The sequence below is a fragment of the Oryctolagus cuniculus genome, chromosome 4 (assembly GCF_964237555.1).
Source record: "Oryctolagus cuniculus chromosome 4, mOryCun1.1, whole genome shotgun sequence".
In the NCBI taxonomy this organism is placed as follows: domain Eukaryota; kingdom Metazoa; phylum Chordata; class Mammalia; order Lagomorpha; family Leporidae; genus Oryctolagus; species Oryctolagus cuniculus.
The window spans coordinates 32,896,518-32,919,883 of record NC_091435.1 but is presented as its reverse complement, the minus strand read 5'-3'; the positions used below and the strand labels follow the sequence as shown (position 1 = coordinate 32,919,883).

Sequence of the window (23,366 nt, the reverse complement as noted above, 5' to 3'; positions counted from 1 at the left end):
TAATGTATTTTTAAAGCAAACTTTTAGATGAACCAGGGAATGTGCAATGATACTAATTAGACATTTTACCACATGGAAAATTTGTTTTTAAAATCATGGTGGTTTCATTGTAAGCCATTAGTTGCCATCCTATAAGGCAGGTAAAATTCAAAAATGGCAGTATTTGGGATAAAACACTGCGTTTGTGAGGCAGCAAGTCATACCAGTGTGTTGATGGTTAGACAGTAGGATGGTGAGGCAGAGAGTGGCTCAGAGATATTGAAATGAGCTGTAGAAGCATCCGGGAAGCACCAAGCAATTAACATTGCAATTAACACGCAGACAATCTGTCTGATACAAATCTGTCTCAATTGTGGCCACTAGGTCTTTAGGTAAGAGTGTTTTCATGGAGTAGTTACTTTCAATAATGCTGTTTCCAGATTCCAAGAACCTGAGAAGTATTTGCGGTTCTTTTAACAGTAGGTTTACTGTGTATAGGATGAATTGTATTTCGCTAAGATATTAAATGCTTATCTTTTCGACTTGACAAATATTTTTCCCAAATGAAGAAAAAATAGTTTTCTAATTTTAAGGTATTTCATTTGTTTTTAATGTGAAGGGTGTTGTAAGAAATTTGTTTCCCCAAATTCTACTGACACTTCTTGTACTTTACAATTTTCTGTAGGATACAGCTGTGGCATTCTGTTTGCAGTCAGAGAAATGGCATCCCAGGGAGGAATGGGTTTTGCGCCTCAGTCATAAGAGGGCCAGGGATTTTTTCTAACAGAACAGCCCAGGAAATGTAAAAGGTAAGAACTACTACGCCAAGTGCAAACTTCCCGTCGCTAGGGAGGGGTCCTCCCTCCTCCCGGCCACACCCCTTTCCGCCCACACCCCGCCCCTGGCGCGCCAGCTGACAGGGCTGATAGCAGACAGGGTGACAGCTGACTCGCCTTGCGCCTCCTCCCACCTGCCGGGCTCAGGGCTGATGGTTCCCGGCTTGGCGAAGTGACCCTCGCAGCAACAGCTCTCTCCATCGGTCGCCGGTTTCAGGGCGCCTCGCGGACCATGTTTTCCAACCCGCTGAGGTGGGGCTCCCAGAGCTCCTACCAGCAGGTGGCCGGAGGACTGGATGCGCAGGTAAAACTCCTTCGCTATTCCTGCTGGGGGAGAGGCAGGGCAAGTCTCCAGCCACTCTGCGTGGGGCAGTGTAAGCCAGGAACGTGGGCATATCCTGATGACTTAGTTTTAGTAGAAATCACACACACACACACACACACACACACACTCACACACACACCACGCAGAGTCTCCAGGATGGTGTGAAACCTGAGCTGTGGGATCTTAGTTCTTGGTGCTGGTTGGAGCTGACAAGGAGGCATCTTTGAAGACATAACTCATTCCCAGGTAGCTAGAAACAAGCGTTTGAGAGAACGAATGCATCTGTCATCCCTGAAGGGGTAGAGGGTGGAGTGGAATTCTACAACCTGTGTGAGATCCTGTTATCACTTCATGAGCTACTCGGATCAAAAACGGGGTGTTAACTAACACGTTTCATGGGACAGTGAGGTCTGGGGCAATCTAAGAACTGTAGACATTGCTTTGCTCTGCCGGGTGATGACTTCTGCTTCTTCCACAATAGGAGTCATGTGCTAAAGTAGCACATGAAATGAACCCTTCAGTTGTGTGTTAGTAGCAATTTTCCTAACAAAAGTTCCATTTGTTTCACTTGTAATTTCCATCCAAGACATGGCTTAACACACACAGTTCTGTAGTCCTGGCAAATAAAAATAAAAACATGTCCGATTCAGAGGATATGGCTCTAATCCTGACTTTTGGTAGTGACTCCAAGTGTCAAATACACATGATAGCTGTTTTTCTGATCACATCCAATGCAAAACTGTAAGCTTCATTAAAAGTAAATTATGTCCAAAGTCCTCCTAAAAAATCTATAAAATACTGGGGCTAAGTCCCTTGAAAATGTGAAAAATCCCCATCAAGATGATCTTCCTTATATACATACAGTAGAGATGGCTGGGCAAGTCAGGTAAACTGGTATAATGGTAAAGGTAACCAAAGACAGGATATTACAACCTGTAGGTTAGGAAATTGTAAAACTCCAACAATCTCCTCCCTCAAAATTCCACTCAGTTCTTTCTTCAGGGTTTGAGTAAGGTTTATTTCCTTGATTATTATTCAACTTTAATAGACTTCATAGGTGAGGAATCTACTGAGACAGGATTGAAAATATTTATGTTAATTGGATTCTTTTTTTTCTTGTTTGAAGAAAAATTTTTAAAAATCTTGATGGATTCAAAGTTTATTGAAAAACTTGTATGGTTACATTTTGTAGCTGAAATTATAGTTTTGATTTAATAATCTTAGGTTTAAAAAGAACCCTATGTAACCTATACCCTAAGGACGTATCTTTCGGATTATGTTTCCATAGATAGCATGGTGACCTGTGAATAGAATGCTTCTAAATACTTTTTGTTGCTAGTGATTAGCATCCATAAGTTCATTCATTCATTCATTCATTCATCCAAGACATCCTTATTATGAGATAAACTTGGGATAAAATTGAAGCTAGAGAAATGAATCAGAGTTTGTGTCCTCAAGTCACAATAACTCACATGGAAGAGAAGCACCTGCTCCGAAATGAGATAGTTGAAGGCAAATTCACTGCGTGAAGATCTCAAGGAGTCCTTGAAATAGAAATTGAAATTGCTATGGCAACACAGAACTAGTATCTGGGTCTTGGAGGCAAGAGTGAGAGAGCAAGCCGAAGATCCTATTTAGGATTGAAGCCCAAGAGCTTGAAAAAGTGAAGTTGAAGCAAGTAGGTAAGAGGAAATGTTCTCAGTAGTGGAAAACAGTGTGAAATATGTACAGAGTTGAGAGTATGGAATTATGAATAGAAGATACAATGAACTGACTGAATTAGATCCAGTCTTTTACATTTTTCTTTTTTTGTTTCTAAAGACGTATTTATTTGTTTGAAGGGTAAAGTTACAGGGAGAGGGAGAGAGAGGAGAGAGAGAGATCTTCCATATGCTCTTTCACTCCTCAAATGGCTGCCAAGGCCGGGCCAGGATGAAACCATGAGCCGGAAGCTTCCAATGAGTCTCCCATGTGGGTGCAGGGGGCCCAGCCACTTGGGTCGTCCTTCACTGCTTTCCCAGGTGCATTAGCGGGGAGCAAGATGAAAAGCAGAGCAACTGGAACATGAACTGGCACCCATATGGGATGCCAGCGTCACAGACGATGGCCTCACCTGCAGTGCCACAGCACTGGCATGTTTTACACTGCTTGGAAGATTTTAGGCAAGTGTCTGAAACTCTGGACCTTACTTTCCTTACCTATAAAATGAGGATGACAAGCTATAGAGGTATGTTATATGTAGTGAGATATATTTACTGTATAGAATCTGGCACATTGTGACTAACAAATGTGAAGTTCTTTGTGATTGCTAGGTGGTTTTCCTTCCCCTTGGGCCTGTATTTCCACTTCCCATAACTTTCTTCAGCTCATGATTCTCCTATCTGTTGGATTATGTCTTGGTTTGGATCAGCTGGCCGATACCTTCTGAGCTTTCTCTTGCCTCTACAATCAGCTGGCGGGTGGATGGATAACCTAAGATCATCTTACTTGTATGTCTAACCTTTTTCAAGTTGTTGGGCAGGGTGACAGACTGCAATGAAACCCTGGGTTCAGGCCGGCGCCGCGGCTCAATAGGCTAATCCTCCGCCTGTAGCGCCGGCACACCGGGTTCTAGTTCTGGTTGGGGCGCTGGATTCTGTCCCAGTCGCCCCTCTTCCAGGCCAGCTTTCTGCTGTGGCCAGGGAGTACAGTGGAGGATGGCCCAAGTGCTTGGGCCCTGTACCCGCATGGGAGACCAGGAGAAGCACCTGGCTCCTGCCTTCGGATCGGCACAGTGCACCAGCCATGGCGGCCATCAAAATAAACTTGTCTTTTAATTCTATTTCTAGAGGGTGAACCAATGGCAAAAGGAAGACCTTTCTCTCTGTCTTTCTCTCACTGCCCACTCTGCCTGTCAAAAAAAAAAAAAAAAAAAGAAAGAAAGAAAGAAAGAAAGAAAACGAAACAAAACAAAACGAAACCCTGGGTTCTCCCTGAATGATCTATCAGCCTTTAATAGGCTAGTTTGAGCTCAGTCACATGGTGCTCTCTGCTCTCAGCATTCCGAGTAGAATTGGACCCCTTTCGATGTCCTCCTTTTGATGTCCTTCGTGTTGCATGTTCATGATCAAAATAAGGCATGCTGCCTGCCCCCATCCAAGAAACAGGAAACAGAGTCTACTTCTTTTCTTTAAAAAGAAAGATTAAAGTTTATTCTACTCTTGGGGTGGATGTAGTGGGGAGGAATATGAATGCTCTCATATGCTGATTGACTGCTCAATTGCATTCAACAGTTGAGGTTGGGCCAGGCCAGGAGCCTGAACACAATGCAAGTCTTCCCTGTGGGATCCAGTCACTTGAGCCATCACTTGCTTCCTCCCAGGGCATGCATTAACAGGAAGCTGGAATTGAAAGCTGGGTTCAGAGACTCAAACCCAGGCATCCAATATGGGTTGCGATGTCCCAACCAGCATCTTAACGGCTAGGCCACATGGCTGCCTCTGCATTCTACTACTTGATGCGGAAAGCTTCGATGAGTTTGCAGTGATTTGCAGTTTGTCCCCCCACAACACACACACACACACACACACACAATAAGATCCTTTCATTGGTGGCAAATTATCAAATGTGACATGTCATAAAATATGTCTTCTAGGCTATTAGTGAATTTTTAGAACATCATGCCCAATAAGGTGTGTACTTATTTTCCCAAGAATATATTTGATAATCTTAGTGATGACAATATCTTAGTTTATGTATTAGAGTGGTAGTGTTATTCTGATGATTGATAAATGTTTTATATTTGTCATTGTATTAATTTTTGCAGAAATCCTATAGTAACAGATTGATTCCATTTTGGCAAAATAAATGTATTTCACATGATGTCTATCATTTGGCATCAAAAAAAGAACAGATTTGGAGTAGAATATCATGGTGTCTCTTACGTACTCACGACATTTTGGTGTGTAGGATGGAATTTTGTGTATTCATTTCCTCTAGGTTCAGAGCTTTTAAAAAGTGGTAAGCACTTTGAACTTTGAGTGTGGATTTTGACTTGGGTTGAAGAGAATCAAATCAAAAATTGCTAAATGTGGGGCAATTACTAACAATCAAGTTTAACTTAGTGGTCAGTTCTGCATTTGAAAATAAAACATATTGATGCTGACTCTAAAAAGCAAAATGATTTATTTGGAGGCCTTCCCTGTTTAAACTCTTTTGTTGCTTGTCTGTACTAACTAAGCCTGCAAGAATCTTATGGAAATGTTACATCCCCCCTCCTGAACAATATGTAATTGTGATAAATACAGAATTGTGTTCATAATTACAAAAATATGTGAATACTTACATAGAAGTACACCAGATATCTATTATAGTCTCTTTTGTTTCTATTTTTTAGAAAAATAAAAAACTATCTTTAATTTATCAATTAAGGTGTTTCAGATGTAAATTATATACATATAGGCCAAATTACATATTTATATATGTATGCAAATATATGTTTAGAGAGGATGTTTCAAAAATTTCAAGGAGAATAGTACTTCAAAATAAGATTACTTTTGTACAAAAATTTTGAGATCACATATATATGAGAAATCTTCCAAAAGTTCTTGGAAAATGCGTATTGTGAGACAACTATGCAAGGATTTCCAATTTTTTGCATCAAAATAAACTTGTCTTTTAATTCTGTTTCTATTAACTTTTTGTATAAGCATTATCATTTAATTCCATTATGTGATGGACTGTCATATAATTGTATTAATTGTGAATGCTTGGCGTGTGTTAATAAGTTCAAGAATCTGGCGCGAGAAAGAGGGAGCAGAAGGCACTTTAGAAATGATTTTCTCCTCCAACATGATTATTGCTATGTATTCAGTCATAATGTTATGAGAAAAAAATTCCTCTAGGGCATCCACCATCTAAGAATATCTTCACTTATTGTATTCCTTAAGCATTATAATACCAACATATTTGTAACATTTAATCAAATAAATTATTTCTTGTATTCTTTTCATCTACTGACAAAGATATTTCAAGTATAAATGAAAGGCATTTACTTCATGTACTACTTGACATATTTTTCGTTGTAGAAATGCAGTCCAGAGAAAAGTGCTTCACTCTTCAGTAAGGTGACATATTCCTGGTTCAGCAGGTAGGATCTTTATGAGTTTACTTGAAGTATAGCACGCTGAGGAAGATGTCAAATGAAATGACACCTGAATGTAATCCCTTTAATATAAGTATTTATATTATTACAATATGACCTTGTACATATTTTTCTCTGATGACTTATTACGCATAAATCATAGGTAATAACAGTCTAACTTCACAGATAAGAATACTAAGGTTCCTCCAATGTGGGTGTTCCTTTATAGGATTTGTATCCTATTGGCACTAGGAAGGGACAGAAAAGTGAACTTCCATTTTAGCATCATGTGCTACCCATTTTGGGTATATTATTTCATTGATGTCTCCCCAAAGATCTCTGAGATTTGTATTTGCAGATTAGAAAATTAAGACTCAAACAGAGAAAAGATTTTTTTTGTTTAGAGAGAGAGAGAGAGAGAGATATCTCCCATCTGTTGGTTTACTTCTCTAATGCCTGCAACAGGAGGAGCTGGGCCAGACTGAAGCCAGGAGTACAGAACTCAATCTAAGTTTCATATGTGTGTGGCAGGGTCCCAAGTACTTGCGCCAACATCTGCTATGTTGTATGGTGTGCATTAACAGCCAGCTGAAATCAAGAAGGGGGCCAGGATTCAAACACAAGCACTCCATTATAGGATGCAAGCATACCAAGCCATGTCTCAATGGCTATGCCAAAGATCCACCTCAAGAGATAGAATTTGTCCATGGATACTCAGGTGGGAACAAGTCTGTATTATAAGTAGTTTCTTTTGAGTCCACATTTTATGGTCTCTTTTCTTCTTCCTTTTTTTTGGCTGTGTCATGCTACTGATTACTAGAAATGCTTATATATATATATATATATGTGTGTGTGTGTGTGTGTATATGTATATGTTACCATGAGAACACATACATACATATCCATAATTAATCATTTTATTAGACATATATTCTGGATTATCTCAAATTATAATCATTCATAATGTACAGACAGGGCTCATAAATTCTTTAGATGATTGCATTGTAACCTTGGACTTCAGCACAGGAGTTAAATCCTATTAGGTGGTGAGCATTTGGCACAGCAATTAGGATGTCATATGGAATGCTTGCTTCTCATACCAGATTGTCTGGATTTGAGTCCCAGCCCCACTTCTGATCCAGCCTCCTGCTAATGCACACCTTGGGAGGCAGAAGACTATGGCTCAGTTACTTGGGACCTTGCCACTCACATGAGAAACTCTGATAGAGTTCTTGGCTTATGGTTTCGGTCTGGCTCGAGCCCAACTGATAGATTCAAGTCCTGGCTCTATTCTCAATTCCAGCTTCATGCCAATGTGTATCCTTGGGGGCAGAAGACAATATCACAAATAAGACTTGGGTCCCTGCCACCTACTTGTGAGTCTTGGATTGAGTTTCTGGCTTCTGACTCCAGCCTGACCCAGCACCAGTTCTTGTGGGTATGTGGGGAGTGAACCAGTGGATGAAAGTGCACTCTGTCTTCTCTGAATTTCAAATAAGTAAAATAAATAATTTCTAAAAATGAGATTAGAAGACTTGACTATTTCTTCTTATGCTGTTACTTCAGAAATGTATTTATTTTTCCATTGTGACAGAAAGCTCTTAAAATAAAAAATTAAATTTGTCTTCTTAGATTTATGCCCCTTATTCTATGTTCAGTAGAAACAATTACCAAAACTGACCTGTAGATATTTTCAAGAGTATATGAACCCTTAAAAAATGGGTACTAAATACCCTGAACCTGACAAATCTTTAAAAACACAGAAATAAGCAATTTAATTTACATTTTGTAGAAATTCATGGTAGAATTAAAAAGATCAAAAAGTAAAATATCAATTACCAAAGACCATAAGAACAACATAAGCATGATTGAGAAACACATATTTTTAGGAGTGTCATTTAACCAGGTTGACAAAATTAGGGAAAATTTCACAAGTACCAATGCTTTAACCCGATATTTAAAGATGTGTGGGAGTGTGTCAGGTGGCATTCCTCATCCAGCAAATGCCATGTGATAAGCTGAAAGGTATGACAGCTCTGACCTGTCATACACCAAAGGGCTGGATGGCAGGAGACTGAGATGGAGGGAGAGATCATGAGGAGTCTCTAGAACATGCTTCTATCGCTGAAGAAATGTACATAGAGCAGTGAGGTCATCATAGTGGTTTCAGAAGCTCACCTTTGCAATCTGGTACAGATAGAATTTTTAAGATGGAAACGGGGATAGGAAGAATTGCCGGCGCCGCGGCTCACTAGGCTAATCCTCCGCCTAGCGGCGCCGGCACACCGGGTTCTAGTCCCGGTCGGGGTGCCGGATTCTGTCCCGGTTGCCCCTCTTCCAGGCCAGCTCTCTGCTGTGGCCAGGGAGTGCAGTGGAGGATGGCCCAGGTGCTTGGGCCCTGCACCCCACGGGAGACCAGGAAAAGCACCTGGCTCCTGGCTCCTGCCATCGGATCAGCGCGGTGCGCCGGCCGCAGCGCGCCGGCCGCGGCGGCCATTGGAGGGTGAACCAACGGCAAAAGGAAAACCTTTCTCTCTGTCTCTCTCTCTCACTGTCCACTCTGCCTGTCAAAAAAAAAAAAAAAAAAAAAAAAAAGATGGAAACGGGGATAGGAAGAATCAGGAAAAGAGCCTTTGGGTGTCCTAGGAGACTCTAGGTCACAATCTGATCTATGATAATGATGGAGAATGATGAAAGAGAAGGTACTATATAGAAAAGAGTTGATTGGTTCAAGACATTGGACAAATATAACTTTCTAGTTCACATAGTTATAAGGTTGAGATATGGTAAAAAAAAATTGTTGGTTCCATTTGGAAAAGCTTCGATTTGAGTTGCCTATGAAGTATCATAGGAGCAAGAATTTGGACATTTAGTGATCAGACTGAAGATAAAACTTTGATCTATAAATGTAGATGGAGAGCCATTGACTATGTATGTCAGTAGTTGGAGTCATGAGAAAGAATGAGATGGTCCAATTGAATAAGATTAGCAAATAGAACATTAGAAATCTCAGTATTTAAATGGTAAGAGGAGGGGAAATCTACAAAGAAAGTTAAGTAAGGTATTCAGAATGTAAGAGAAATATATGGAAAACAGTGTGACTGACAGCTTAGAAAAAAGAAACTTTCAATAAAAGAGAAAAATAAACTGGTCAATATGGCAAATATTGAAAAAGAGTAAATTAAGTAAGAATTGAATATGCTCCATTAAATTTGGCAATGTAAGATAATTGATGATTATTAGAAAAACACCTTAAATTATATATATTTAAATTATGATATATAATATATATATTATATATGTAAATTATATATATATATACATCTATACACATGCATACATACATGGGCAGATGAGGTCAAATTTGAAGAATCCCATGTTATACAAATCTAAGAATCACTTAAAGAAAGTGGCGAAATTTTACACCAATATGTACCATTAGGCTGTACACTAGGAGAAAGGGACAATAGATTGAAATTAAATAAATGTAAACTATTTACAATGAATGATTTTGATTATATATACATATTTTTCCAATCCTGTGTTCTGCTTTATCCATGAATTAACAAATAATGATATCTATCCTCTCTATAAAAATATTCAGTGGTCATTATAAAATGTTAGGTAACAGAGTTTAAATAATGCAAACAAAATATACACAAAAGTGTAACTTTAAAACTTCATCACATTATATAAACTGTGTACATGTAGTTTAGATATTAAAAAAACTCTTTTCAGAAATGCTAAATTAAGGAACTGAATGTAAATTCAACAAGTAAGGTTGAGTTTTAAAATAGGACATAGGAAATTTTAAAATATGGCAATATCTTACCTTAAAAATCCATATCTTAATTCAATCAAGTAAACCAACAAGCTATAATTGTTGAATATCAAATTTTCTTTCCATTTAAATGTAGCATCTCAAAACTAGATAAGAAATATTTTCATAGCATGTTGTTATCTGGAACTGACATTGCCACGAACCTAATTTGATTTCTTATCTGTTGATTGAACAGTTGCAGTTAAAACATAACTGTTGTTTAAGAGAATGTTCCCTTGAAGACAATGGTTCTTTGTATTTCAGAATCTGTTTTTGGAGTTATAGACAAAGTCAGAAATTATATCCTAGACCAAATTCAAGCTCTTATAATTAAGTGAATAATTCCATTAAAATATGCTCAAATGATACAATAATTAAGAAATTATATTCTTATGAGTCTTAATTCCTAAGGCAGTAGCTGTCTAGATCATTTTGATGATTGAATAATTACCAAGCCCTTATTAGCAAATAGAATCTGTCATCAGGGTAAAATGATCCTGGTCATAGAATAATCCCCTTGATATACATGGAAAAAAATCTAATTAAAACTTTAATCAGTCACAACTGGGTCATTCTTTTAACCAGGTATATACTATTCAATATGCTCTACCTTTAATCATACATTAATAAAATACATACGTTAACTTGTCCCATTGTATGACTTTTGGATCAGCCAACTCCATTCCTTTGCCACAATATAATCATACATTTCAAGAAATATTTTTAGAGTTCACTAATATTAATAAAAGTGATCCTTTTCATTTGTTCAAATATTGTTCATCTACAAAAGTTATATTTTACCTCTTCATCCAAGCTGAGTGTTACTGTTTTTGTCTTCATAGCAACTGAATGATATATTTATGCATACTTGCCAATGATAAATATATACAAAATTGTTTCTAGGGTAGCACAATTAGAAACAGAATGGAAGTATTACTTTTCAAGGCACTGTCTGCCATTCAAGCTGGCATTGCTTTTTGTGACCAGTCTCTGGGGCTTTTGATGTTCAACTGCCTGTAAAAATGAGAAATTCGTACAGCTCTGCCTGCAGTAGAGAGTATGAGAAGAGAGTATGATTACTTCAGGAATAGAGCATAGAAGTTTATAAGACTGGTGTATGCTGCATGTCACTCATTGGCAGGGTCTGTTTTTGGTCTTAGTTGTTTCAAAAAAAAAACAGTCTTCTTGTAAGATTAAAAAAAAAAAAATGCTGCTTCTTTGCTTTGTCTTTTCCCAACCTCTCATTTGGGAAGAGAACACTAACTCATATGATCAGAGTATTTAATTCTATCACAAGAGAGCAAAAGATGGGGAGGGAGGGCTCACACCTGCACAAAGAGAAATCAAGGCAGGTCCACCACCGAGCCATGAGAGGGTGCTTAGGTGTCACTTCTACATGCTGCATTCTTGGGAGACTCAGCATGAAAGCTGGGGTCACTTATCCCTGAACCAAAACTGCTGAGTTTTGCACAGTTCTAACACAAGATGCTGAGGCAGTAAGTGTTATTAAAAAATGCTTTTGTGAAAATCAATGCAATCTTATTTCAAAAATGAATATTTATTTTATAGAATGGAGTAGAATGACTTAATATGACATGAAAGGAGTTTATTACTTAATATGTTTTTAAAAGTATGTTGCAGGAAAGTATCCAACGTACTAGAGCCAACCGAAATTTGCTCACAGAAGGTCCTTTCTGCTTACATTAAGCCTTTTTGTTACATATGAATGATGGCATGATACTATTTATTATAATGAAAATAAAGTAGAACCCAGACTCTTGTTACCCTAGGGTTTAAATTGATCCGAGGGTTCATCAATTGAGAGTATTCAAAAACAATGACAATGAAAGGAATCCCAGTTTGGAGTGGAGTAATGCTTGATTATGGTCTCCTTAGCCAATGCTCTATCCTGGAAAGAACTCAGTCTACAAAGTCAGAGGTCTTTTCATTTGTCCTTTTGAAGATTAATTTATTTATGTTGTGAAAGGCACTAGGACAGAGACAGGGAGGGGAGAGAGGGAGAGAGAGATAGAGGGATGGGCAGGAGAGAGAGAGAGAGAGAGAGAGAGAATCTTCTATCCACTGATTCACTACCCAAATGGCCACAACAGCCTGGCTGTATCAGGCAGAAGTCAGGTGCCAGGAACTCCATCCAGGTCTCCCACATGGGTGGCAGAGGCTCAAGCACTTGGACCATCAGCTGCTGCCTGCACAGACACATTAACAGGGATCTGGGTCAGAAGTGGAGCAGCTGTGACTTAAATCAGTACTCTGATATGGGATGGTGGTGTTGCAAGTGGTTTAATCTGCTGCATGTACCATCGCTGTGGGGAGCAATTCGGACTATACTGTTACTGGAATTAAGATTTATTCTATGCATCTGCTCTCCCACAATATGGCGCTGGGAGAGAAGTAAACAGCTTCTACCCAGCTGCCTCTCACCAACTTGACAAGCTGCAGGAGCTGCTCCTGATTGGAGGAGAGCGGCGTGCTCGGCGTGTGGGCAGCCGAGTTGGGATTGGTGGAGAGGACTATATAGGAGGAGAGAGACGGCATGGTGGTGTGGGTTGGTTGGAGAGTGCGTTGGAGAGTTCGCGGGGAAGTTCGTTACTTCGTTCTTTCTCATTTCTCTCTACTCATTCTTGCTTTGGGAGTTTGCTGTTTACTTATTCTTACTTTACTATAGAAAGGACTTGTAAAAAAGGGGAACAACAAGCGCCCGGTCCGGTGCGGCTCCTCCGCGTGCGGAGGAGCAGCAAGTGGTGCCGTGACTCGGATATGAAGCCTAGGCAGGGTTTTGTGTCGTTCCCCCATGAAGACGGGGAGCGACATAATGGTGCCGTGACTCGGATATGAAGCCTAGGCAGGGTTTTGTGTCGTTCCCCCATGAAGACGGGGAGCGACATAATGGTGCCGTGACTCGGATATGAAGCCTAGGCAGGGTTTTGTGTCGTTCCCCCATGAAGACGGGGAGCGACATAATGGTGCCGTGACTCGGATATGAAGCCTAGGCAGGGTTTTGTGTCGTTCCCCCATGAAGACGGGGAGCGACAATCGCCGTGAGCTTGGTCACCCACTGCATGAAGACACACCTTGGTTATAGAGAGCAATATGTGATCATATGTATTGCAGAAAGCAATGTGCAGTCGAGGAATGGCATAAACAAACACAGCATTTAGCAGGGGTTTGGAAGATTTCTTTTTTTTTTTTTGTTATGAAATTTAAAGCAATTTTGTACCACAATTCTGGGCTCATTATTTATTTAAAGATTTTTAAAGATTTATTTATTTATTTACTTTAAAGGCAGAGAGAGAGAGAGATATCTTGCATCAACTGATTCATTTCCCAAAATGGCCTCAATGGCCCAGACTGCCAAACTGAAGCCAAAAGCCTGAAACTCAATCCAGGCCTTCCTTGCTGGTGGCCGGGGCCTAAACACTTAGGCCATCATCCACTGCTTTACGAGGCATGATAGTTGGAAGTTGGATCAGAGCTAGCACAGGATGCAGGCTTTTGCAGGTAATTAACTGCTGTGTCACGATACCAGTCAAAAAAAAAAAAAAAGAAAGAAAGAAAGAAAAAAGAAATGCCGTCAAATGCATCCTTTTCATCAAGCACCCACTCCTTGTTAACTGACATCCCAGTATAACAGAATCAGTTCATTCATTGATAACAGAGCACTCATGTCCTCCTCACCTCCTAAAGGCCCTATTTCTTAATGCTGTTAACAATGACAATCAAATTACATTAGCTTGGGAAGACTCGTTGAAATCGGCACATGCTTTCTGTATCTCCGAGAATCATATCTTCTTGCATGTAGGAGGAGGAACAGGAAGGGGAAGTGAGGCAAAACATTTCTCCCCTTAATGTCTAGTGGAAAACAAAGTTCTCCCCAGCAGATTTCTTTTTAGGTATCAGTATAGTATTAATTCCAAGCAAGGGGGAATGAAGTTGCCACGATTGGTATAGCCCAATCATAATTCATGCTCTGTGGTTGGATAAGTTTACCCTGAGTTCAAGAGATTTTCAACGGAGTAAATGTCAGCTTCCTGTGAGTAGGAAGATGGTGGCACAGAGGGATGACTGAACAGACATGATCCTTGTCCCCCACAATACCTTTTGTGCTATGACTAAATCATGCACCTTAGTTTCTCTCCCATTTTAGACCCATGGTTCTCACAAAATTATTCACAGTGACCCCAGGGACAAGTTCTTCGAATAGAAAGGAGTGCAGATACCCAGAATGTGGCAGAAATTTGCCGTGTTTCTTTAAGCATCAACTCAAAAATGGTACTTTCACATTCTGTTTGGTAGAGTAAGTCATATAGCTCATCTCAGAGTTTATGGGGTGGATAGATACCCTACCCTTAGTTGGTTGATCCATAATGTCAAGTGGCAAAGGGTATAGAAAGTCACAGGGAAACAGAGGGATGATGCAAATGTAGAGCTTAGATTCATTTTTCCTCTGATAGAAGCCTAAAAACAAATACAGGTTCTTGGGTGGTTGAATGAATAACTTATATAAGAGTTTGCTGTTTAAACTTCAGGAGGGGAGGAGAGGTGGAGTAGGGGAGTGGTACATTTCCCAAATAGGAGATGAGTAAGTGGAGTTAGTGTATCACTGAATAATTGGCTATGTTAACAGACCTTCTAAAAACTGCAAAGATTATTGCACATTATGTAACTCTGGAATAAAATCGCATGATATTTTTAAGCACACAATCTAGTCCTTGTATTGTTTGATAAAATAATGCATAAATCAAGGAATAAAATAAACACATACAATTATTCTTAACTTGATTTTTAAGTTTGGATGAATTGTTTAACTTACTGTTTCAGAATAATTATCTTAGGCTATAAAAAACCTTTGGAAAGAGAAGATCTTTTTGAACTAAACGAAAGTGATTCCTCTTATACTGTGTGTCCCATCTTTGAAAAACAATGGAGGAAGGAAGTTTTAAGGCATCAAGAAAGACAAAAAGCACAGGTAAATAATGTTAAATACTAAAGTACTTAATTACTACCTAAAGTTAGATAAAGCTTTTTCCAAATATGAGCCATGATTGTTATTAATATAGAAAATCTCTAAAATCTGTGACATGGTAAGTCATTTCCATAAGCACAGTTCATTGTTGTTGCAGCATGTTTCTGTCTTCAAATTATTTAGGAGCACATGTGTTGATTTTTGCACTTGTACATATCTTTGGGGGTCTTGCTCATCGTGATAAAGACAACTTCTGCATCTTAGAGTATCGTGTCCTTATCAAAGTAAATCATTCCCAAAAATTTAGGGAAGCAAGTCCTCATCTGGCATCATGTATGCAAATATATTTATGTCTCTTAGACTTCCAAAGAGAAAGTATTATTTGGTTATTTAAAAAACTGTATCAGTATCAATTAAATAGTTTTGAAACTCACCAAAGTGATAAAATACAATATTGTATGTTAAGCTCCCGCCCATTTATGACATGTAATATAAATAATGCCAACCAGTCTGGGTATAAAACTGTATGGCTATATTTTCAAAGTTAACTGCATATATTCTGTTTTTGTTATGTATTACCTTTTGAAATGCAAAGAAACTGCTAGTTCTATGGTTAGTTTGCATGTATTTCATTTTTAATCATGATAATTCTGCTCAGATTCTTACTGTTTGTATTTTCTTTAATTGTATAGGTGTCTATTCATAAAGAGTCACATGCCGGGAAACCGTCTCTACTTTATGCACTGTGGAACACATTTAAGTCTGTCTTGATTCAAGTTGCTTTATTCAAAGTGTTTGCTGATATTTTGGCCTTCATCAGCCCACTCATAATGAAGTAAGTTGGATTTTGTGGGTTTTCTCTTTCTTCCTCACAGGTAAATGAAAGCATCTGTTCACTACACAAGTTCTGCTACACAAGTATAGGGAAGTTTCTTGTTGAAAATTTTATTTGATATATGAACACTTGGTTTGGGTTGTCTGTGGTACAAATGTAAATTTAATAATACATACATTTACAGATGCCAACTGTGTATTAAGCAGTGTCCTAACATCAAATTAATTGTATTAAGTCAGGGTTCTCCAGAGAAACCGAATAATAGGCTAGATAGATAGATAAAGAGGGAACTTATTCTGGGAATTGGCTCATGTATGTATGGAGGCCAAGAAGTCCAGGGTCTGCTGTCAGCTGTAGCTGGAGACCCAGGAAAGCCAGTCATATAATTCCATCCACATCTAAAAACCCAAGAACCTGGAGCTCTGAAATCCAAGGGCAGGAGAAGCTGGGTATCTCAGCTGCAGCCAGGAGAGTGAATTCACCCGCCTCCACCTGTGTGTTCTATGCAGGCCCTCAGTGGATTTAGATGATGCCCTATACCCTTAGATTTTCTTTACTTGGTCTGCTGGTTAAAATGCTATTCTCTTCTGGAACCACCCTCACACACACACAGCTAGCAATAATGTGTCACCACCGACCTGGATATCCCTTCACCCAGTCAAATGGACACATCAAATTCACATTATTTATTTTACTTAACATTTGAAAAATTCTATAATATAAGAAGCCTGGGTGTTTTATTCATTACCACAATGCAGAAAAAAAAAAGGTTTTAAGTAATTTGTACCAGTCCACACAGCTGGAAAATACCAGTCGTGACTGAAATCCAGTAAGTTTTGCCTAAATGTATGTTTAGAAAATAAATGGATAGTCTTTCATTATGTGTGGGGAGCAACTGGGAGCAACTCGGACTAGACTAAGTTACTGGAATTAAGACTTATTCTATGCATCTGCTTTCCCACAATATGGCGCTGAGAAGGGAAACAGCTTCTACACAGCTGCCTCCAGTTCAACCAATAAACTGTGGGACCTGCTCCTGATTGGAGGAGAGCAGCGTACTCAGCGTGTGGGTAGCAGAGTTGGGATTGGTGGAAGAGGACTATAAAGGAGGAGAGAGACAACATGCACCAGGAACATCTAAGGGGAACACCTGTGCAGCCCCCGAGAGAGCCGGCCGGCGGTGTGCCGCTCCCCCGCGGAAGTGGGGAATGTGGCAGGGGGAACCGCCCTTCCACGGAGGTGGAGGGACGGTAGCCAACCCGGGAAGAACCAGCAGCAAACCCGGGGAGGGCCGAGCAGACAGAAGAACAACGCAGGGTCCTGTGTCGTTCCTCCATGAAGAGGGGGAGCGACAATTATGTTTCTTAGCTATGACTGTTAGAGAATTGAACTTTATCAGCCAAGTTAACAAAATTATATGCCTGTGCATGTGCACACACACACACACACATATAAAATCACTATATTTATATATAACATAATAGCACTATATATGAGACATAAATATATATGTTTGCAATGTTTATGTAAAAAGGAAGCATTTTTATAATATCTGTATGCAAGGTTTTACAGGCTGATGATGAAATACAGTGTGCCACCTTCTTAAAAGAAACATTTTTTTACCTCTAGTTGTCATACAAAGGAAACAGATTTTTAATCATGTTGTGATGATACATTTTGTATTAAAAATACTTTAAAGTTTTTAGGCTGGCACCCCGGCTCACTTGGCTAATCCTCCACCTGTGGCTCCAACACACCGGGTTCTAGTCCTGGTCAGAGTGCCAGATTCTGTCCCTGTTGCTCCTCTTCCAGGCCAGCCCTCTGCTGTAGCCCGGGAGGGCAGAGGAGGATGGCCCAAGTCCTTGGACCCTGCACCCGTATGGGAGACCAGGAGAAGCACCTGGCTCCTGGCTTCGGATCAGAGCAATGCACCAGCCGCAGCGGCCATTGGAGGGTGAACCAACAGCAAAGGAAGACTTTTCTCTCTGTCTCTCTCTCTCACTGTCCACTCTGCCTGTCAAAAAAAGTTTTTAGAATTTTTAAGAACTATTTAATTCATTACTATGTAATTAATCCTGAATTATCTGAACACATTTCATCTGAATTTTACTGAACACCTACTATATGCCAAATAGTTGTAGGAGGACTGTAGCAGATAGAGCAAAAGTCAAAACAAAGTCTCTGCTCTGATGACACTAACAGGGTAAAAATAATAAACAGATAATTTAGTGATCTCTGTTAAATATAAGAGTGGGAATAAGAGAGGGAGGAGATGTACAATTTGGGACATGCTCAAGCTGACTTGCCCCAAACGGTAGAGTTAGAAACGTGCCAGGGGATTCCAATTCAATCCCATCAAGGTGGCATGTACCAATGCCATCTCACTAGTCCAAGTGATCAATTTCAGTTCACAATTGATCATAATGATAGGTCTAAGAGTCAAAGGGATCACACAAACAAGACTAGTGTCTGCTAATACTAACTGATAGAATAAAAAAGGGAGAGAACTATCCAACATGGGAAGCGGGATACACAGCAGACTCATAGAATGGCAGATGTCCTAAACAGCATTCTGACCTCAGAATCAGCCCTTAAGGCATTCGGATATGGTTGAAGAGCCCATGATAGTATTATAGGAATGCAAAGCCAAGACACTCTAGTAAGAAAAAAACAGAAAAAAAAAAAGAAACAACCTAAATGAAAGATCTCTGCGAGTGAGATCCCAGCAGAAAGAACAGGCCATCAAGGAAGGAGGTACCTTTCTCTGAAGGGAGGAGAGAACTTCCACTTTGACTATGACCTTGTCTAAATAAGATCGAAGTTGGTGAACTCAAAAGGATTCCATAGCCTTGGCAACTCATGACAAGAGCCTAGGGAGATTACTGATGCCATAAACAAGAGTGTCAATTTGTTAAGTCAACAACAGGAATCACTGTGCACTTACTCCTCATGTAGGATCTCTGTCCTTAATGTGTTCTTCAATGTGAATTAACGGTATAGCTAGTACTCAAACAGTACTTTACACTTTGTGTTTCTGTGTGGGTGCAAACTGTTGAAATCCTCACTTAATATATACTAAGTTGAGGCCAGCGCTGTGGCTCACTAGGCTAATCCTCTGCCTGCGGCGCCAGCACACCTGGTTCTAGTCCCGGTCAGGGCGCCAGATTCTGTCCGGGTTGCCCCTCTTCCAGTCCAGCTCTCTGCTGTGGCCTGGGAAGGCAGTGGAGGATGGCCCAAGTGCTTGGGCCCTGCACCCCATGGGAGACCAGGATAAGTACCTGGCTCCTGCTATTGGATCAGCGCGATGCACCGGCCGCAGTGCGCCAGCTGTGGCGGCCATTGGAAGGTGAGCCAACAGCAAAGGAAGACCTTTCTCTCTGTCTCTCTCTCTCTCTCACTGTCCAGTCTGCCTGTCAAAAAAATAAATAAAAAATAAAAAAATACTAAGTTGATCTTCTGTATATAAAGATAATTGAAAATGAATCTTGATATGAATGGGATGGGAGAGAGAATGGGAGATGGGAGGGTTGTGGGTTGGAGGGAAGTTATGTGGAGGGGGGGAACCATTGTAATCCATAAGCTGTACTTTGGAAATTTATATTTATTAAATAAAAGTTAAAAAAAGGAAATACAGGAAACCATGGAGTTTTACAAGGAGTAAATGAGGCTGAGTTACATTTGACTAAAATCCTCATGTTTATGTCAAAGCCAAGTCAGAGTTAAAATCTTTAATTCAAGCTGCCTTAGTAGATGATAGGTAACTGAGAAGATGGAACTGAAGCTATGAAATTCTTGCCCATAGATATTATTAGTGCCTTCATTTGTATCTGTCACATCATCTGTCAAGGAAATAAACTGATAATTTTATTTTCATCAATAAATAATAATTATATATGTTTAAAGAAAAAAATAATAAACAGATCATCACAAGCCCGGTTAAAAGGTAATCAGTGCTTAGGAGCGAAGTACAGCAAGGTAAAGGAAGTTGCTCTGTCATGACAAGTGATTGGGGAAATATTGGTGATAAGACATGAGTGACATAGGAGCAAATTCTGAAGAAAGTTCCGGAGAAAGCCGAGGTGATACCTGTTTCAGTGTGAGGGAATAGGTAGGGCAACCGTTGCTGGCCAGCAGTGTGCCAGGCATCTCTGAGGGCCTGCTGCAAGGAGTCAGGTCACATGAACGCACAGTGACAGAGGTGAACAGTGAGAAGACTGAGTTCTGAAAGGTCAGAAGGTGGCCAAGATCTTGAATGACTTTATGGAACCTGATGGGGATCTTACCTTTTGTTCTGAACGATGAAGGAAGCCTTTGGAAGATTCTGAGCGGTGATACAATTAGACTGGAGCTTCACAGGTACCACTCTGTGCAGAATAAAGAAGAAAAAGAGCAGAAGGAGGAACACCACTTAAAAGTCTGTTGAGATGATTCAGCCAAAAGACCAAGTGTCGCTCCCCCTCTTCGTGGAGGAGCAACACAGGACCCTGCGCTGTTCTTTCGTCTGCTCGGCCCTCCCCGGGTTTGCTGCTGGTTTTTCCCGGGTTGGCTACTATCCCTTCCACCTCCGTGGAAGGGCAGTTCCCCCTGGCCGCATTCCCCACTTCCGCAGGGGAGCGGCACACCGCCGGCCGGCTCTTCTCGGCTGCACGGGTTCCCTTAGATGTTCCCCATAGATGTTCCCGGTGTATGCCGTCTCTCTCCTCCTTTATAGTCCTCCTCCGCCAATCCCAACTCGGCTGCCCACACGCCGAGTACGCTGCTCTCCTCCAATCAGGAGCAAGTCCTACAGTTTATTAGTTGAACTGGAGGCAGCTGTGCGGAAGCTGTTTCCTCCTCTCCCAGCGCCATATTGTGGGAGAGCAGATGCATAGAATAAGTCTTAATTCCAGTAACAGTCTAGTCCGGTTTGCTCCCCACAACCAAGGGCCCCTAATCGAAGTTGTTGTGATGAGGGGGACAGGAAGCATTCAAATTCTGGCTCTGGTTGAAAAGAGAGACAACAGGAGCAAGGCCTGGTGATGTAGCAGGTTAAGCTGCCACTAGTGATGTCCAGTTCCCATTTCAAAGTGCCTGATTCAAGTCCTGGCTACCTCACTTCTGATCTAGCTCCCTAATAATGCACACTGTGGCAGGCAGAGGGTGATGGTTCAAGTACTTGGGTAACTGCTACCCACGTGGGAGACCCAGATTGAGTCTTGAGCTCCTGGCTTTGCCACGGCACAGCTATGGCTGTTGTGGGCATTTGGGGAGTGAATTAGCTCTGGCTTTTAAATTAAAATTAAAAAAATTGAGAAAAGGAAAAGCACTACACACTGATGGATTGAGGGAGTCAGAGAGGAGGATATGAGTCAAGGAATGCTTTCAGAGTTTTCTTGCTTAGGTCGCGAAGTAAATGAGTTGCTATATATTGAGACATTACGACTTAGGAAAGACTAGAACAGGTAAAGGAATTTGCTTGCTAAATTAGAAATATCTATGAGGGCCCTTCAAAAAGTTTGTGAAACAATAGAATTAAAAAATAATAAGCATTTTCTATGAACTTTTTGAGGACTCCCATATATATTATTATGCAAGAAATAATTATCATTGCAGACCCGACTGTGGATTTTAGAAGGCTTACTCACTCCCAGGATGGTGTTTGCCTGGTGTCTAGAGCTTCAATTTTAAGGCAATCCCCAGTGTTCTAACTGATAAATGGATTCAGTATGTCCAAACTGTTCAGACAGCAGCATGGCTTGTGCTGAACACCTGCTTTCCTTCTGCAAGGGTGGATTTTGGTGTGTGTTAAGAAAAAGTTGCCTACTTGGACAGACTCCAACAAAACCCTGGAGTTTCTAATGAGCTTGCCAGTGAGGCAACACTTTACACATGGTGCCAGTTGTTGCTGAGAGAGTTAAGCATGTTCCGTGTGACTCTAAGGAGAGAGGATAGAACTTTCTGGAAGTCTTGACTTGTTTTTCCTCAGACTTCACTAATGCCTCTTTTCTCTTTGCTGATTTTCCTATGTATCCTTCACCATAAGAAGTCGTAGCCGTGGATATGATCATATGCCAAGTGTCATAGTTTCTTCTAATGAACCAGTGAGTGACCCCAAGGATCCCTGACATAGTTATATGGATTAAAAAGGTGGAATAAGCCATTGTCTATTTCAGTCTGAAGTTAAGAAAAATAGAAGCTGGATTGATAAATTGGAATTGCCCTAAATTGGATGGGATATGTCAAAGCCGTTGTTCCGGATGAGATCAGCTTAGTTGGCAGTTGGCCGGCGCCATGGCTCAATAGGCTAATTCTCCGCCTGCGGCATCGGCACTCTGGGTTCTAGTCCCGGTCGGGGCGCCAGATTCTGTCCTGGTTGCCCCTCTTCCAGGCCAGCTCTCTGCTGTGGCCCGGGAGTGCAGTGGAGGATGGCCCAAGTGCTAGGGCCCTGCACCCTATGGGAGACCAGGAGAAGTACCTGGCTCCTGCCATCGGATCAGCGTGGTGCACAGCCACAGCACGCTGGCCGTGGCGGCCATTAGAGGGTGAACCAACAGCAAAGGAAGACCTTTCTCTCTGTCTCTCTCTCTCACTGTCCACTCTGCCTGTCAAAAAAAAAAAAAAAAAAAGAGAGAGAGAGAGAGAGAGAGATCAGCTTAGCCTTAGTGAAGAGAAGTAAAGATAGCCATAGACAAAGCTATCAGCTATTCCAATGGGAATACCTGCTGAAGATGGGGAAAGCTGTCGAAGGATATTAAGGAGGACTGGATTATTCAGAAAGACTCTCTCCAAGGGAACAATGGCATTTAAAACAAGACAAGATATGCATTGTTAGAAAACTGTGTGGTCATTTTCACCCCAATTCCAATTAGGCTTCCTTTCCTATACCAACTCTCAGATTAACCTCCCCACCCCCAGACAAGATAATAGATCTCTATTTCCTCTGCCCTCATTTCAGATCACCACCATAGGGTTATCTGATGTGTTATCAGAATTCTGTGTGTTAGAAGCATTGACCAGCACCTTCCCTTCCTGCTCTATTGAGGTTTCTAATGCTGCAAAATGAACCATGTCAAAACTCGGCGGAATCAAACCACAAGCTTGATTTGGGGAGTCAGACAGGGATTGCTTTTTCTCTGCTTCACAATGATTGTGAATTATCTTGAACAGCTGGAGACAGCTGCAGCATCTCAAATGGAGCCATAGGTTTTGTTGCGTGGCTCTGCCAGTTGGCTGGATCACTGTGGTTCTTCACATGTTTCCATGCTGGAATGTCCAAGGTCGCTTCCTAGCTTACATGCCTTTGCCTCTGTTAACACTGGTGAAAATGGTCTGATACTACTCCCTCTTTGTTCTTCCCCAAATCTCTCTGAATGGTTACATTAAGCATAGAAGTCTCCAGGTAGTTGGACTTCTTACATGGTAATCAAATTTCCTTAGAGTGAATATTCCAGGATGCTCAGACAAATCTTTTTATGTGTAGACTTTA

The 23,366-nt window shown here is 40.7% G+C and overlaps 1 protein-coding gene across 2 annotated transcripts in view; it reads left to right on the top strand.

Moving 5' to 3' along the window:
* The first annotated feature begins 871 nt into the window (after positions 1-871).
* The window catches only part of LOC100346553 (multidrug resistance-associated protein 1), a 110,485-nt gene continuing 87,990 nt past the window's right edge, over positions 872-23,366 (top strand). Inside the window, exons 1-4 of one of the 2 annotated variants that reach the window (XM_002716653.5) lie at positions 872-1,119; positions 6,207-6,268; positions 14,922-15,069; positions 15,759-15,901. In XM_002716653.5, coding sequence (XP_002716699.3) covers positions 1,048-1,119; positions 6,207-6,268; positions 14,922-15,069; positions 15,759-15,901 — 425 coding nt within the window. In that variant the 5' untranslated portion in view covers positions 872-1,047. The remainder of the gene's footprint in view (positions 1,120-6,206; positions 6,269-14,921; positions 15,070-15,758; positions 15,902-23,366) is intronic. The other variant, XM_008267130.4, reaches the window with a different exon arrangement.